This window comes from Neocloeon triangulifer, unplaced genomic scaffold (assembly GCF_031216515.1).
Source record: "Neocloeon triangulifer isolate White Clay Creek 2 clone unplaced genomic scaffold, ASM3121651v1 ptg000003l, whole genome shotgun sequence".
Lineage (NCBI taxonomy): Eukaryota > Metazoa > Arthropoda > Insecta > Ephemeroptera > Baetidae > Neocloeon > Neocloeon triangulifer.
In genome coordinates, this window is record NW_026775546.1 from 11,674,143 (window position 1) to 11,691,883 (window position 17,741).

The 17,741-nt window shown below is 34.6% G+C and overlaps 3 protein-coding genes across 4 annotated transcripts; 1 reads left to right on the forward strand and 2 right to left on the reverse strand.

Annotated features, from left to right (window-relative positions):
• Nucleotides 1–268: 268 nt before the first annotated feature.
• LOC132192498 (jouberin-like) lies at nt 269–17,464 on the reverse strand. Of its 2 annotated transcripts, none has more exons than XM_059612483.1 (13): nt 17,277–17,464; nt 15,922–16,049; nt 15,593–15,851; nt 15,044–15,272; nt 13,750–14,079; nt 12,932–13,074; nt 12,621–12,839; nt 11,442–11,606; nt 11,221–11,367; nt 10,995–11,129; nt 10,002–10,318; nt 9,292–9,509; nt 269–617 (listed from the first exon to the last, which is right to left on the reverse strand). In XM_059612483.1, exons 1-13 carry the CDS (start codon nt 17,430–17,432, stop codon nt 448–450), a joined length of 2,616 nt encoding a protein of 871 aa, XP_059468466.1. In that variant the 5' UTR covers nt 17,433–17,464; the 3' UTR covers nt 269–447. The 2 variants fall into 2 exon arrangements, with proteins under 2 accessions (XP_059468466.1, XP_059468468.1); XM_059612485.1 differs by having other exon boundaries at nt 459–625.
• LOC132192501 (uncharacterized) lies at nt 636–4,037 on the reverse strand. The gene is made up of 9 exons (XM_059612488.1): nt 3,722–4,037; nt 2,995–3,209; nt 2,460–2,790; nt 2,284–2,408; nt 2,086–2,232; nt 1,919–2,025; nt 1,733–1,853; nt 1,461–1,680; nt 636–1,396 (listed from the first exon to the last, which is right to left on the reverse strand). Exons 1-9 carry the CDS (start codon nt 3,966–3,968, stop codon nt 1,095–1,097), a joined length of 1,815 nt encoding a protein of 604 aa, XP_059468471.1. The 5' UTR covers nt 3,969–4,037; the 3' UTR covers nt 636–1,094.
• LOC132192499 (uncharacterized) lies at nt 5,309–8,576 on the forward strand. Its single transcript, XM_059612486.1, has 3 exons — nt 5,309–5,524; nt 5,599–5,689; nt 5,852–8,576. Exons 1-3 carry the CDS (start codon nt 5,423–5,425, stop codon nt 8,260–8,262), a joined length of 2,604 nt encoding a protein of 867 aa, XP_059468469.1. The 5' UTR covers nt 5,309–5,422; the 3' UTR covers nt 8,263–8,576.
• Nucleotides 17,465–17,741: the final 277 nt, after the last annotated feature.

A 17,741-nucleotide genomic window follows, 5' to 3' on the forward strand; every position in this document is an offset into this window, starting at 1 on the left:
CCTTTCACTATCTTAATTTTGTAATTTAGTAAAATATACAATTTTATTTAAAGTTGTAACTTTGTTTTCTTTTTTATTTATCTTGATAAACAGAACTAATTTTTGAAAAACTTTAAAAAACACAATGTTTTTAATTGGATAATTTTCAGTTTACATCTTAATTTTTAATAACAAAATACTTTTAAAACTTAAGACTTATCTGAGACTTCAGAATTCAGAATTGTAATTATGTTTTAAATAAAAAAACTTACATTTATTGCTCTGAAAATATTGGAACATAATATATATCAATTTTAATTTTTTGTTAAAAAAAAGACATGAATAAAAAAAATATATAATTATCTTTGCCATCATCAGGAAAACAATGATAGTGCACAACTCAGCAAAACCCATTTGAATCAACGCTCACTCTCAAAGTGCAGCACAGCATGATACATTTTTTTTTAATTATTTCTCCTCAGCTGTGCTCGTCAGCAGCACTCGATCAATGCGGGCGATAATATCCTGCAGGCGCAAGTGGTCCACAATGAGTTGCGTTGTTTGCTGAGGGAGCCCGAGTTTCCGACCGGCAGCGTCGGCTTCGTCACCTTGTGCCAGTGAAGTCAATTCAGCAGCACCTTCCCTGCTGAAAAATTATAGTTCCCCAGATAGTTCTTCAGAGACTTGGTTCCCGGGTACTATTTTAGTAGCCATTTTGCACTTAGTTCCCTTGACGCTTAGTTCCCCATTTCTGTTCCCCGAATAGTTCCCTCTCTCTGTTCCCTATATAGTTCCCTCTCTCTGTTCCCTATATAGTTCCCTCTCTCTGTTCCTTGAATGGTTCCCCCTCTCTGTTCCCTTCTGACAGAGAATGAAATAGTGCCTCTGATAGTTCCCGCAATAAGTTACAAAATTTGGTTAAAAATTAAAAGAAATAAAAAATTTCATTTCTTAAAATACATGATATTGACTGTAAAATACAACCAAAATATTGGGATGGTGAAAATTTGCACAAACTTTTTAAAAGGGCATTTGTACACAATGGAACTACAGAATAAGTTTGTAAAAGAAAAATATAAAATTAATAGCACAGTCTCCACACTGCTTCTGTTTTGTTAATTAGGAGGCACAATCACTAAACTTTTGTTGCTTTCTTTGTTGCTCTCTGTCGGATTTTGCTGTTGCTGTTGCTGAGATGATGTTGAAGCACCTTCATCTTCGTCAGAGGAAAATTTGCCCAGGAGTTTGTTGAGTGCTCTCTTCAGGGCAGCTCGGTCTTCGCACTTTTTCGTTGTCCAGTCAGTGTCCATGTTCTTTGGCTTAATTGGATTATTAGCCATGTCCTTGTCCATAAAACCTTGCGCCTTGACCTTTTCTGCATATTTCAAGTGACGTAGTCTTGCATCTTTAACAGAATCTGAAAAAGTTTTAATACACGTATTAATTGTTTGTTAAATGAAACAAATATTAGCAAAATTTACCCAAAAGCGAATCAGTAATGACAGTGTGAAGTCCTGGTTTTGGGGGCTTCCCCGAGCGTCCTTTAGATTGGCCCATAACAGAGCAGTATGTTAAGGCCTCGGTTGTCACAGCTAATCTCATAGTTCCTCCAATTAAAGCACCTGGGGTGTGGCACTGTCGCAATAATCTGCGATAATCACTTCTGATTACGCCAACCAAAGAGCTAAGCATCTTCATTTCCTTAAAAAGAAAATTTTACTATCGAATTCAATGAAAAGAATTATATTTTTACCTCTTTAGAGTTGTATATCTCATGGCCAATAGGATACTTGAGCTGGCGTTCCAAATTATTATGTAATCTTTTGTAGACGTCAGAGAAATTATGGATTTTAGCAACCGGAATAGCCTTTTTTCTAGATTTTATTTGGAATTTTAGTTAAATCTTTTTTCATAATCTTATTATTTTTCGATTACTTACAACTTTCCTTTCTGAATTCTAGGTTCTGGTGTGGAATTTTTATCCAAGCCGTCCAAATTGTCATTGTTGTCATCTTTTTTAGAAGCCTCCTCTTCAGTGTCATGAGACTAAAAAAGATCACATATAAGGAAAAATTATGTAGATTAATAGTTCAGACTATAAATTACGGTCATTTCTTCATGAATGCCAACGTCAACATCGAAGTCATCATCACCATTTATAAATGTGCTTTGACCATTTGGGCTGGAAAACACCAATGAGTCGTCTTCTTCAATTTCTGCTTCTGGGGAAAGGGCAAGTTCGGGGGTTTTGATCTGAAAAGGAATTTGCTAAAATTGTTTTTAAATTCCATTAAATAACAATACCCGATGTTTGCCTTCAATTGTTGAACGTATAAGATCTTCACAATATTCCTCATTTTTTTTAGAACTTTTGAAGTCCTTGAGATCAGAAATCAATTGCTGAAGGGTTAAAAGAGCAGCTTCCAATGCTAAAAAATTAAAAATTAGTGTGAAAAGGTGAAAATTAAGGGGGGGGATACCTTTTTTCCCTTCAAGATCCTTCAAGAAAGATAGTTTTTCGTCCTCAAGGGAAGATATTTTTAGTTGTAGGGAGACATTTTCCTCGGCAATCTTTTTGCTTTCGGCAGTCAGTCTTTCGTACTTCTGCTCCAATTTTTGAAATCTTTCCAAAGCTTCGTCTCGGGTTTTTTTCATCGACGAATAGGCATCAGCAGAAACAGATAACTTAATATTCGCATCAAAATATTCTTCACTTGATTCGTCTTCAACCAAGTGGGAAAATTTTTGGTTAAGCTTTTCAGCAATTGCGGACGACTTTTCCTCATTTTCATGAACCTTCAGTTTTAGTGCCTACAAATAATAATTTTTTTACACAAAATAAAAACAGCTAAATTTTTAACTTCATCAAATATAATTTTCTGTTTGGCCCTCATCTTTATAAAATAAATCATTCATAAAATAAAAAGGATTCAATTATTTGAAAAAAAGAGGGAAAATTTGTTACGTATAAATATGAATATGATTATAAAACAAAAATTCTGAATTAATAATTACCTCGCGTTTTTCCTTGCTGTGATCATTTTTCAAACGTTTAGCGGCTAATAGTTTTTTCTTGTCCTTGCATTCAGTGGATTCCACCACCTTAATAGATGGCTTCGGTTTGCGGCCAGCCTTTGTTTTGTTTTCTTCAGTTAAAGGCTGAAAGACCTCTTTATCATTTATCTCACTTAACAGCTCGTCCAACTCCTTATCCAGAACGTCAGGTTCCACTGGAAAAAATTATTTAAATATATGTAAAAGCAGATTTATTTCCACATATAATAAGATATTAATTACAGAAAAGAAAAAACTTTTTTTAAATTTGAAATGAATCGAGTTAAAAGTAGAATTTTCTGTAAATATGAATAGGTTTGAGCAAGTCAGTTATTTAAGGCTATATATGATGATCAATTGTTGGCCGCCCCATTTAAAAGCAAAACATGAGATTGAGATGCTCGAACATGGTCCCGACTCCCGTCCCAAAATAACCGATCATGGCGCCCAAAAACCCAACATTATGATAATCTGGGAGAATAACAATAATTATCTCAAATTCTTTCTTGTTTGAAGAAATATCTGCAATCTAAATAACAATACTTGCAGCTTACTAGATTTTTAAAGGTATCCCATGCAGCAATAAACAAATTAAGCGACAAAATAATCAAGCATGGCGCAAAATGCATTTGATTACCAGGGAATGCAATTTAATCTTTTGAAGAATTTTCGATAAAAAAAAACTTACGGTGCACTTTAATCACCTCCGCGTCGTATTCCTTTTTCTTCAACCGAATTTTTACGGATTTTCCTACGTAGGACGAGGCCTTTTCATATTCCAGTTCCCGGAAAAAATCGAGTTGGTATGCTCGATAAACATAATCAGCCTTGTCAATATCAAAGCAGACCCAGATTCCGTAATCGTTTGTTTTTTCGATCGTGTCCTCTTCTTGGATATCTTGAGCGGCACGTCGTTTTCTCCTAATGGTCGTCATTTTTAAACAAAACAGCACAGAAAAATAAAATGATCGTTGAAAACACAAAAACGTGGCGTCTTAAAACAGCAATGCCAGCATGGGAAGCCAAAACAGTAAACAATGCTGCACTCGCCACCCACTACAGAGAGCACCACCGGCTACTCTCGGTGCTGCCACCTTCACGACCCCAGTTGGGGCTCTCTAGCCCCATACCTGCCCCATACTCCCTGTTACATCACAAATTAATATTTTAATATCGAATTCGCGTGCACCGCGGTATTGGGTTATATTAGGAATTTATAGAAAAGGTCAAGCAAAATAATCTTCTTAAAAAATTGAAAACAATTAGGAAATTAAATTATTCATCTATTTCATTTCACAATAATATATCACGCGAGAGTGACAAAAGGAACATTAGAATAGAGGTGCCGTTTTGTGTCGTCTTCTTGTTACACAAATGATGAGATAATTTTTTTTTTATTTTTAGAAGAAACTAAAAAAATCATCCCATTTAAACTTCCATGTAATGGAAGTTTTAAAGTGCTAAAATCTGTTGTATTGAAAAAATGAAAAAAAAAAAATTAATGAAAAGAAAACCGAAAAACTTTTTATAGAAATCAGATTTTTTTAAATAAAAAAAATTATTCCTCTGTAGTAAAATAACCTATGACAAAAAATTGGTCGCAAAATTATTGAAAAAAAAAATTAATGATTAATGGTAATCGAAGCTTCATGTATTTTCAATAATTATTTTTTATTGATTTCAAATTTAAAAAAAACTATTTTCTTTTATTAAAGTAAGTTTCAATTATTCTTTGAAATTCTATATTTATTTTAATAAAAATTTAATTTATCATTTTTAATTTTTCTAATTTAAATTACCTCGGAGCCAAACAAACATTTGACGTACTGTAGACAAATAAACGATATACATATCAATAATTGATCCTGAAAATTTATAATTATTGAAATTAATTTTTTTATTATATCATAGTGAAACTGAATTGAATCATTCTTCTATTATGCTTTTTTCAATTAATATTTATTTTTTTTTACCAGGTAAATGCTTTTTGCAGCCGCCAATCCGCTTGAAATAATATCATGTGACTGGTCACGTGATAAGCTCAACCAATAAAATACTAAAAGTACCAACCTTCTGGAAAATTAACATATCCACAAAAACAAAGATTTCCTAACATTATAACGAAGAAAAAGTTATCAGAAGTTATATAATAAAATTAATTTTAATTTTAGTATCTTAATCAAGATTTCACCAGAAATGATATTAAAAAAAAAATAATATTTCAATTTTAGGTATTGGCAATACTGCGAGGCCTATTGCTTTGCTTATTGTTTACATGTTTACATGACGCGGCGTCCCAGCGTCGGTCGATTCGTGAATTGATTGATATTGATGGGTCGATCGCGTGATTTTGTGCTATTTTGACAAATTTAGCATAATCTCAATCATCATGAATAATCTTGCGAGTTGTTCAACGCAAAGAGGCAGACCTCGCCGTAGAAGAGGCGGGCCTGGTTCATACAACAAGGGGTTTTTCGACAGATCAATTAGGGTTCGTAAAAATATTTTTCGTCTTGGAGCAAATGAATATTTAAATTTATCTCCTTTCTTTTTTTATTTTTACAGATCGATAAGCGGACTGCTAAACGTCACGCTCTTTGTGGAATATCCGACGAGAGCGAGAGCAGTGTAGACGAGCGGATATTGTCTGATGAAGGTATGTTTTATTAACCCCTCTTGTCTTGACCTTGATAATGCTCGCAGTGAAAGAAATTTTTAATTAAATAAGACCGGCTTTTAGTAAGTAATGAGTCCCATATCAAAGACTAAAAAATAAATCAAATAGCAAGTTTTTTAATTTAAACATTTCTTTTCGCAGACGGAATTTCTCAAGAAACGGTCATGTCCATGGATACCTCATTAACTTTGGACCCCGCCGCTGCACCGGAAGTCACGTTGGACACAGTCAACAATACTCCGGGCAGTCAACAAATCGAAGATTCAGAAAACAGTGATATGGAGGAATGGTACACTCCATCATGCAGTGAGTCATCTGCAGAAGACAGTGACAATGATGATTTTCAAAATTATCATTTTGGCAAGTTTTTAATGAAAGATCTAGCCACATTTTTGATTGATGGCAGCCAGCACACGTTAGGATCTGCATTAATCAAAATCTGTAAAATATTTAAAGACAACTATTGTTCAAAAAAATTGTTAGGGGATCTAATAGAATTCATTAGCGAAATTCTGCCACCTGATTCAATATTCCCCAAATCAAAGCATTTGTTTATGAAAATGATGGAAGATATTTCTCCCAACAATGAAAAACCGAAAGTGAAGTACTACTGTGGCAGCTGCCTATTAGATTACGGTGGTAATGATAAAAATGAATGTCCATCCTGTAAAGAAAAGCGATCAGCAATTTATCTCGAAAATCAAATTGATATTACAATAAGAAATATGTTTGAAAAGAAGGGCCTTTCAAAATTGATAGATGATTATAGCCAATTTCGCAAAGATAAACCTCCAAATGTTATAAGAGATATAGTTGATTCTGAATCCTATTTAAAAGTAAATAGAAGTTCTGAATACGACCTTTGCCTTATTCAGAACACCGATGGATTCCCAGTAGCTGGAAGTTCTAAGACCCAAATCTGGCCAAATTTCCTAATTATTTCAGATATCAACCCAAATTTACGATCAAAATTCATAATAATGCACAGTATTTGGTACGCCCCTGTTAAGCCTGACATGTCAGTATTTTTAGAAGAATTTGTAAATATCATGGAAAAATTTGGAAAAGATGGGATCGAATGGACCCACCCTATAACTAAAGAGAAAATAATTAGCAGAATTTCTGTTATAGCGTCAAGTGTAGATGCTCAAGCAAGAGGGCCAATGCAAAATTTGAATATGTACAATGGAGCTCATGGCTGCAGTTTTTGTGAAATTCCTGGAGAACGTATTGAAGTTGGCATTGGGCAAGCCAGAATTTATCCATTCAGGACTCAGTCATACCCTGCTAGGTCTTCCATTTCCATGTTAAGAAATGCAAACGAACTTATGAAAATCAAAGATTCAGAAAAACATTTGCCTAATGACGAAAAAACAAACCATAGGAAAGGTGTTAAGGGATATTCTTGCATGGGTTTGTTAGAAAATTTTGATTTGTCGAAAAGTTTTTCGCCAGACTATTTACATTCATGTCTATTGGGAGTTGTTAAACGCCATATTTACACCATTACTGATTCTAAAAATAGAAACAACGATTTTTACATCGGAAATTTTGTGGAAGTGATAGACAAAAAAATTAAGTCACTGTGTCCTCCTAATTTTGTTAAGAGATTACCGAGAAGCCTTGAGCTTAAGAAATATTGGAAAGCTAGTGAGCTTCGAAATTGGCTCCTCTTCTTTTCGTTGCCGTGTTTGCAACTTTTTTGGCCTGATCGATATTTAAATCATCATTCATTATTAGTTTTTGCAATTCATACTCTACTCAAAAATGAAATAACCACTGACGAAATTTGTGATGCTAAAAGGGCTCTTAAAGAATATTGTAGAGATTATGCCTCCATGTACAGAACTTGCGACCAGACATTTAATTTGCATGTTCTACTTCATTACGCAGATAAGGTTAAATACCTTGGTCCGCTCTGGAGCCACTCAACTTTTATATTTGAGTCGGCAAACTTCCGGTTAGGACAAGTAATTCATGGAACTGGTACAAAAGTAGCCATTGAAATTTCAAACACTATGCGGATACACAACTTTTTAAATATATTGACTTACTTGGCAAATGTTGACAACAGCTCAAGCAAACACTTAGAAATTGATTCATTGGGTTCAGCACTTTCTCTTAATACAATTAGCTCCTGCATTGTCGAATATGCAAGAACAATTACACTTTTTGACGATAATCTGCCCTATGAATTGAATTTTTATCTTCGAGCTAAGAGGGGAAATGCCATATTTACATCTGAAATGTACTTGAGGGCTGAAAGAACTTGCTCTTTCTTTGTTTTATATGATAATAATGGACAAAAAATTCCTGCTAAAATATTATGCTTTGCAAAATCAAGGGATCGTGTCATATTTATTGGGCATAAAATAGATTTTCAGCTGCCTAGATTTGGAAACAGCGAGGAAAACCTTGCAATAAAACATATTGTGCCGTACACAGATTCGGGTGTCCTAATTTGGAGCTATGTAAGCAGAATCTATTGTCATTTGATTAAAGTTGAGGAATTTCTGTGTGTACCACCAAATGTCTGTGAAATTAATTTATAGCCAGATAAATTACTGAGCAAAGATTAAATTTTTCCAATTTAAAATTATGTTGTGATGAAGTGCAACAGATGCCTGTCTTGTGATAAATCATTAATTAATTACCCATTTTACATATTTTTAATTGTTTCAAAATAATTTTTTAGGTCCAAAAATCAGTCTATTTGATTCCATGTTGGCCTGCTATTTTAAATTCAATACATTAAAAATTACGTTTTATTGCGTTTTATCATATATTACCATAACCTAAGTGGTATTTTATAATTATATTTTCTGATGTTGAATACTCAATAAATCTTTAAATTACAAATATTTCAAATTGTATTAATTTTGCAACTATATAATTCTTCCGCATTTGCATAATAAGACCTAATAAACCCTTCGCTGGAAATTTTAGATAATAAAACCAATTAAATTTAATTAACGTTCCTTAAAGGAGAGGCGCCTGAATTACACGAGCTTTTGCCCGAAATTTTCTATTTTCATTAGTCTTTATTTTAGTGTGTTAATATTCAAAACAGATTTTTAAATTTACAATCCTTAATTTTTTTAATGCAATTAATATCGTTAACATAATATCAATTTTATTTAAAGGTTTGTACTTAAAATTTAAAAAAAGCATACAAAATTGATATGCCTGTATTCAAAAGATTTTTTTTAATTCACGTATGGTCAAAATTTTAAAATAAATATAAAATCTTTTTTATCTATATTTCATACATGCGGCATCAGTTCTCAAATTTTTTTATTCTAAGTCCAAGAGGGAACTAAATATCAACAGCAGGAACTAAATATCAACAGCGGGAACTAATTATCAACAGCGGGAACTAAATCTTGACTTACGGGAACAGAAATGGTTACTTTAATAGTTCTCGAGAGACCCGGGAACTATATTCCTCTTTGAGAGAACTATTCCTTAGTTCCGGGAACCAAAATATAGTTCTCGGAACTATTTTGATTCCCGAGCTTTTCAGCAGGGTTTAGACAAATATTGAGTCATCGCAAATAATTTCAACAAAAAATTATAATTACTCGGAATCCAAAGGTTGATAGGATTGTGTCCGAAATGGCCCACAGCTAGCAGGTGCACGCTTGGGTGGAAGGCCAGAGCGGTTGCAGGAGGACAGTCCGGACTCGACAGGCAGGTGATCACTTTGCCAGTGTCCGCTTGCCAAACCACAACCGAGCCATCCTCGCTTCCGGCCATCAAAAGGGAGCCACACGGACTGAGACACAAGTCAGTTTGGATCCTAAATTTTAAATTTCAAGATTAAAGTTGAAAAAAAAATGCTTGATAGATTATTTATTGAATTAATGATATTTGTAGTGAATAAAAAAAACATTATTTTGATTCTTTAAAAAAAATACAAGGATTTATTGTTAAAAGTAAAAAAATTACTTCACACTAACTTGTTAATGAAATTTTTAATTAAAGCGCAGATTACATAAATATATTTATAAAAATTTCTCATTACATTTTAATGGAAAAGCCTGCACGAGTCTTGATTTAATTACTTTTTAGTTCAAATTGCAGTACTTTTTTAAACGTCAGCATGGTAATTTTCAATTAACTTTATGTTCGGTGTTCTAGTTGAAATCGTTTTTAAGAGTAAAAAAGCAGTGAGTGCATAAGAGGATTTACTTTGCAAACCTTTTTCGACCACCCTTAAAACTCAAATCTGCTTTTTATATCCTCTTCAATTAATGTTGAAGATTTTAGTTTTTTCTTTTTAATCTCTTACTTGTGCGAAAGGGCTCCTAAATAATTCTGCAGAACAACCCCGGTGAGAACGTCCAGCATGCGAACGACGCTATCGCGCGCAGATATAAAAATCCGCTTCCCACTGGGGTGAACTTGCAGGGCGCTGATCGAAACCCCTTTCAAATCTGGCAGCAAGAACTCTCTTTGCACCAGCCAGTCGTGCTGACGCGTGGATTTGTCGGTGGATTTCGCCCAGGAGAGGATGAGACCCTCACTGTCGGCCGAGTACAGGATTGCACTTCCGTCGAAACACATCGCGGTCACAAAACCCTGGTGACCATCCAACTCCTGCCACAGCTTGAAAAACAAAATTGCCAAATTTTTAATATGCAAAAAATCTTGTTCGTATAGACCCTAAATTTTGGTATTGATAAGATGACAGATTACGTTTTGTTAAATAAAAATCAAATAAGAAATAATTTAAAATTTGTGATAAATTTCAAAGCGTAAAATGGATTTTTATAAATGTTGTCGAAGCATAAAATAAAAATTATTAATTCCCTATTGCGATTTTTGAGACATCCAAACCTGATCCAAAGAATAGTAGAAGTTAAGTTTGATTAAAAAAAAATAACATTATTATCATATTTTTTTTCAATTCACTGATGCGCAACTTTCCTATATTAAAATTAATAAACAAAAGCCACTCTCTTATTGCGTCTTATTGATTTCAGAGTGGAAGTAGTCCAGCTCCGCGAGGCACCGATTTTTTTACAAAGAGATGAATCAATGCAACAGAAAAAGCAAAGAGCTTCATTGCAGATGGGAAACTTTCTTCAATGACTGTATATTGCAAACCTTCCACATTAAATATGTGGACGAGTAAATAATCTAGTCCTAGTATCTTCACTTTTTTCCAACTTTTCATATTTTTCTCAATAATTCTGAAAGCTATATATATTGCGATTGACTTTGCTTCCTAGTTTCATAATAAAAAAGGTATAAAAGAGGCAGTAATTTAATTTTTTATTACGTCATACTCTCCCTCGTCGTCGTCCTCTTCCGAACACCACACGCGCAACGTTTTATCTTTGCTGCCGGTAATGATCGCATTCTTCTCGCCAGGTACGAACTTGGCACAGTAGACGAAGGAGGGATGCGGCAGCATCTGATAAAAAGCACGACGCGTATTTAAAACTTTTCCCAAAAAATCTCTGATAATCCTCGGAAAGTCTCTCTTTTAAAACACACCTACCTACCTTGGAGATGGTTTCGCTCACCGTGTCCCACACAATGGCGAGGCAGTCTGCCGAGGATGTGACGAGCCATTTTTCATCCAGCCAGGACACGCAGTAAATCAACCCTTCGTGGCCTTGGAGAACGCACTTGAGACCAAAGTCGGCGGCCTTTGCTCGGAATAAATTAATTGAAATTCCGCTCCACGTTCACCATTTCCACCAACTTTTTCTCAACGACTTACTTGGAAAATGTGGATGTTCTGATTCGCTGCCGCCGCCAATAACGAGCCCGACTCGGAAAACGCGGCACTTAGACAGTTGTACGTTGGTGCTGAGAGTGGTTTGGAAAATTTGTCGGTTACTTTGCACAAATGGCCTTCCTTCCGAAGGAGAATCGGTTCGAAGCTCTAAAAAAAAATGCGAAATTTCCCTGAATTTTTACATGATAGAAAGAAATACAGCGAAAGGTTTTTAATTTTGAATTAAACTTTGAAGTTTGAATTTTAGGTAGAAAGCAGTTCAATGCATAGCATTTTAAAACATTAAAACCAGGAATGGAGGCAATCTTGATAATTTAATTTATTTTATTATTAAAACCAATTAAAACCTAAATAAAATGAAATGTACTTTTTTAAATTGGTTAAAATAATATATAAATATGAAAAATAAGACATTTTTTTAAATATTTTTAATAATTAAAAAAAGGTTATTTTTTTCATTACAATTGCTTTATAGTAATTTTTTTAATTAAGAATACTAAAAAAATCTCGTAAAATGTACTTTATTATTATTTTTTTTTATAAAACTAATATAAAAACCAAGACGCGGCAAGGTAAGGGGCTTGCTATTTTTAGGGATTCGATTCCTGGAAGCCTATCCTTAATTGAGTTTCAAGAGGCTTAAGTTAATTAAAAATAAAAGAGCAGTTTTTTAGCTTCTGACTCATTTCCTATTATAGCATAGCAAGTTTAAGGTTTCGTCTTTTGCTCAAAGGGGCTCATTTTTAGAAAAGTTTCTTGTCGCTACTGTAGAAGTCACGATCAAATTTCTCAAGTATCCCACGCTTTTTCCCACCACTCGTATGACAAGAAAAGATAAAAATACGTTGTTCTTTGAAAATAACAAGGTAACAACCAAATAAATCAACCTTTGTCTTGAAGAACTCCTTCACATTATGCAACGGAATAAAAATAAGAAAGTTCAAAAAATTATGCTGATGTTCAACAAAATTAGTAAAACCGTGCCTAGATCAAGGAATAACTCCAGAATTGCTATTACTAGAAAGGAAAATTGGCCAATAGAAAAATTAGCTTTTCTCTATTCTAAAATAAAATTCTACGCAGATTCCTTGAAGAGTGGCTCTTAAATATAAAAGTCATCGATCAGGACAGAAATGGGCAATAAATAAAGGAGAGACGAACCTTGCTATGAGAGGCGAGGGTGGTGCGAGAATTGCTTTGAGCGTCCCTGCTTGGTCCATCATCGGCCGCCACATCACAGTTGCTGGCCGTTTTGCTCGATTTCCGGCTGCTGTTGTAATTCCTGCGGCTGTTGCCGACGGCGGCCGACCCTCCGACAGTGACAAAGACGGAGCACCTCGTCTTCTTCCACGGCCCCTTGCTCCACCAGCCGTGCACCGTCTTTATTTCAAGAGAAAAGTTACGTAATTAATTGTGGCAAAACAAAACTGCAAACGATGAAGAAACCTACTAAAAAAGATTGCAAAACTCACTTTAAAGGGTTGCGAGGGTGAGAATTTGGGCAGACCGGATGCCTCGTAAATCTGCAGGCGCAATTTGGCGTCGGTGTTGTATTGGCCCGTCGACGAGGAGCGCAGCTTCAGAAAGGCCCAGCCGATGCAGCGTTCCTGGATATCTGCAAATAATGAGGCACACGTTGTTATGTAGAGCGGGAAAATGCCAGAACCTTAGTGATGTTAATTTCCCAAATCGATAGCCCCTACAGCCCAATTACTTGAATAAGAACAATGTACATTGTTCAGTTTTACAAGAACGGATTCATTTTATAAAAGTACATTTAGACTTTTCAACAACTTGCAAAAGAAAGACAGAAACTTTCAATCGACGTTTTTATCTTTTGTGAGTTCAAAATCTTCCCCGTTACGCAGCAAAATAAGGAATTGGATTGATCAATTAAAAATAAATTGGACGAATTTGTTCTTTTAAGTTTTTTAAGTTTAATTCAATTATCTTGAAATTACGATTTACTTCAAATACGTTTTTTTTCTCAATAAATAATTACCATCAATAGCGAAAAACTTTCGTTAAATTTATCACCAAAATTTTTTTAAAGTTTTCAATGGTTTAAAAGTTAATTATTTAATATAATATATGATGTCTTTGGAAAATTCTCTAGGATACTCAATTGATTTTTAATAAAAAAGAGATCACTTGATTGCCTCGATTTCCACTCTCACAACTCTTAATCAAAAATATATTTTACAATACGTTCAACAAGTAGAGTAAGAAATTCCAAAATCAATTCGCTTATCTGGAGCGAAGCTTTTGATTAGATCCACTTCTTGCTTACCAAGTCGAGCGTAGCACGACGAGTAGTTGTTCAGCTTTGGCACGAGCAGTTCGAAGAAAAGCACCACGTTGTTTTCCAAAGCCAGTTGCAAGGGTGCCTCAAAATTTAATTCCTGTTCCACCAGCGCGAGTTTACCGCGGAACTTGGAGACAAGCCCCGTCGACGCTGAGGGCACCGACTGATCCTGGGTCGTTTTGAGTGCGGATCCAGTTTCTGTGTCGAAAACGTGCACCCGCAGAAAAATCCCGGCCGCCGGCATCGTGGCGAGGGGAATTTCGCAGAGGTGAATCCTCACGCTCAGCATCGTGTTTTGGCTTTCCTCAATGGGAGCTTTAACAAATAATTAATAAACATTTCCGGGTGATGAGAAAATTAATTAAAGCTAAAATAAAATTTTTTCTCAATCATAAATATTTCAGATAAAGATAATACAATCAGTTTCTTAAATATATGACAAGCTCCCTTTACAAAAATTTTTTAGGATACAATTTTCATGTAAAGGAAAATTTTAGAATCAATAGCAACGATAAGAATAAAAATTGTAAAGACTTGAAAATTTGATCTATTAAAATAAGAGTAGGCAACCTGTTGTACAGAAATGTAAGTTATTTTGCAGAACTTTGCAAAATAAAGGTGTATAAATTTCTGCCTTTGTAGCTCTCAACTCGTTTATTAAGAATTTTTGGAATAGTTTTTGCGTTCTGATTTAAACAGCTTTGACGATTTCCAACCAAAAATTTAAGCCTGTTAGTCCAACAAAATATCCAAAATTCCTTTTCTTAAACAAAATTATTGAAAAATAAAAATAAATGTAAGCAATGCGATGTGAAAATAGGACAAACAAACAACATTATAATGATAGTAATTTAATACTAACTTCTTGTTGAAAATCTACAATTAATACCAGCCTTGGGGTGTTAAAAGGATATGATCAGAGATATAAAATTTATTTAATAGTAAAAAATATAAGTATTAGAAAATTTCAAAATTAAAAAAAAATAATAATAATAATTGGGCTGAGTTCAAAGCAATGCAATTTCATTGATTTGAAATTCATTAAATTTTCTGCAGTTGATTGTGATTGTTCGTCAAAGAGCTTAACTAATTTCTAAGCCCATTCAAGGAAACGGTATCAATGAAGTGACTAGGCCTGTCCTTTGAATGCGACTCAGTTGAGCGCATAATTGCAAAAGGAAGCTGCTCGGCGCTCGTGTCGATTACACGCGGGTGAGAAGAGATAAGAAAGGGCGACGTTGTGCGAGAAACGTTTCCCCGCACGTTTTCCTCTACTTACATTTCGCTCCAGCTTCTCGCGAAGAAGCGCGAAGAGGCGTCATTTCAATCGGCACATTCATCTCCTGCAGCTGATTGTGAGCTCTTGTAAGCTTGCGCCTTCTTCTTTTGGTCTGCGGCGCCGTCGGGCTTGCCGAATTTAATGAAACGGGCGACGAGGAAACAGAAGTGGAGCCTAATGAGTGTGCGCTTTTTGTGGGCGACCTCGGTGCGCTTCCCTCTTTGCTGGACTAATTTGAAATGGGAAAAAAAGAAAAGGTTATACCTTCAAATTAAGGAATAAGGCGTTATATTAACTTTAAATTTAAAAAAAAAATTATGGATTTTCTATGCTTATTAAATTGGTAAATTAATTTTTTAACTTTATCCCCACAAAATTTATTACGAGAGTGGTAAAAACGTTTACATTAATTGAGAAGTTTGCAGAGCTGTTTTGCTACTAAAATCACAACAAGGAAACTTGTGAAACTACAACTTTCAGTAATTTATATAAACTTTGAAGTGAATTGAAGTGAGTTCACTATAATTAATTAATTAATTCTATAAATACCTTCAGGCTTTTGCAGCTCCGAGCGGGACTATCAACGGCGGAAGTTTCGACAACATTCAAAACAGTCGCATCCAGACGACCCTGCTCTTCATTGTCCCATGGGCTCGATTTTCCATTCAAGTGGCACTCTTCGTTTGCCGTTTTATTGTTGTCTGGTTCAGACGGTGGTGGCGAAGAAGTTGTCGCGCGGCGTCGAGTGGGTTTAATTGGCGCCAGGACAACAATGCTGTTGCGAGCGGGTCGCAGCTTTCCGCTCGACCTTTACAAAAGAAAAAGGGGTGTTTTTGTACAGATCGATCATTATTTTTGTTCTTTTAACTTCTAATTACATCGCAACAGGCGCTCCCGGAACGCGACCCTCGTCTTCCAGCTCAGCACCCAAATTGATGACGCCATCTTTGAACGTCTCACCAACGAGGTCAGCAGAATTCTCTTCATCATTCGCTGAGGACGTTTTCTAATAAAATAAACAAGAAAATCATATTATTAACAAAATCTAACATTCATGCTTCTAAATTCAAATTTAATCCACTTTGATCAAATGCTGCTAAAAATATAATCAATTTGCAATTTGGGAATTCAAGGAAAATGAATTTGAAATTCTGCTTATTCAGGTGTTCAATTTAAAGGTATTTTAAAATGAAAAATAATCAACAAAAATATATTGTTCAGGTTCTGCTCAAAGCAAAATTTCTACAGCTTATTATATTGCTTGAATGCACATATTAAATTTTCTTTAATGAAAAATGATAATATATCCTCAAAATTAAAATTGTAACAATGTTTCATCAACAAAATCCGGGGCGATCGGGAATTTTAATAAGGAAAAATTTGATTTTCCTCAAAGGACGCATTCAGTGGATTCTATATAACACGCTTGATAAAATTTAATAGCATTAAAATGGCATCTTCTTTTCAATTTGCTTTATGTGCCACAATGTATAGAATTTTTCAATTTCTAGAAAAATTAGCAAATTTCTTTTATCTCCAAATTACTTTATGAAATCGTTATCAGCAAGTAATTAATTATATGTTAAAATAAATTTATATCTTTAAAATAATATAATAATTATGCTTAATGCTTGGTTTGTTGGTTGATTAAAGAATTTTTACTATTAAATGATTATTTTTGTAAAAATTATAAATATTATGTTTAGAAATTCATTTATGAATCGTTTATTTACTAAAGGATTTATATTAATTTATAAATTATATTTCCGATAAAAAACCCTTAATAATATAAAAGTTCAGATTCTTGAATATGTTAACCATGGCAAATTCTTGTCATAGATTGGGAGCTCAGATGATGAAAAATTAAATATGATCTTTATAAAAAATATGAAACTTTAAATAATCTTATTCTTATAATAATGCTGCAGCTCTGGAACAATATAAATGATATGTTTAATAAAAAAGTAAATTTTTTTGCTATTTTAATTAATAAGATAACCCATTTATGGCATTTATGCAAATAATGCTTATCCCTCCAAATCCCGCGCCGAGAGATAATTAGAATAAACATCCTCTTTCACTTCTGAATCCTCGAGATGGATTTTACGCCTTTGTACAAAACATTTGCCGCAGTCTTTTCTTTATCTCTCGTCTTTCGCGCTCCCTTAATGACAAGTAAACGAGTCTGCACCGCATCAAGAGAACTTTTCATTGCGGTTTTTCCTTACTGTACCAGCAGTTTCAGCTTTTTCTTTCCGCCTCTCTTCTTTTTCTTCTTCCTCGCACTGACAGCCTCCTCGAGCAAATCCTCAAAACTTTTGTTCGGTTGCGAAACAATTTTTTCCGCCGGCTGCCTCTTCGGGCTAAGCGCGACTCGATCATCTTCCATGGTGGTAAAAAGTAAACACACTCGCCGTGGAATTCGCCGATTCAAATTTGACGGCGGGCGTGACGTCACGAAAAGCCACCCTTGCGTGACGACCCTCTGCTGTTGGAACGACCAACTATCCCCTTACCTTTTATTATTATGTGGCGCGCGCAGGGATTATAGAGGGCACGTACATACGGCGGCGCTAATTGCGGGCGTCATTACTTTCGCAGCTTTTGATATAATTCTGTTTTATACAGGCGCGTACCCGTAATGACGGGATGATTTGAATTGCGGTGGCGACCGGTGCTTCCAAAATTTAATTCTGTG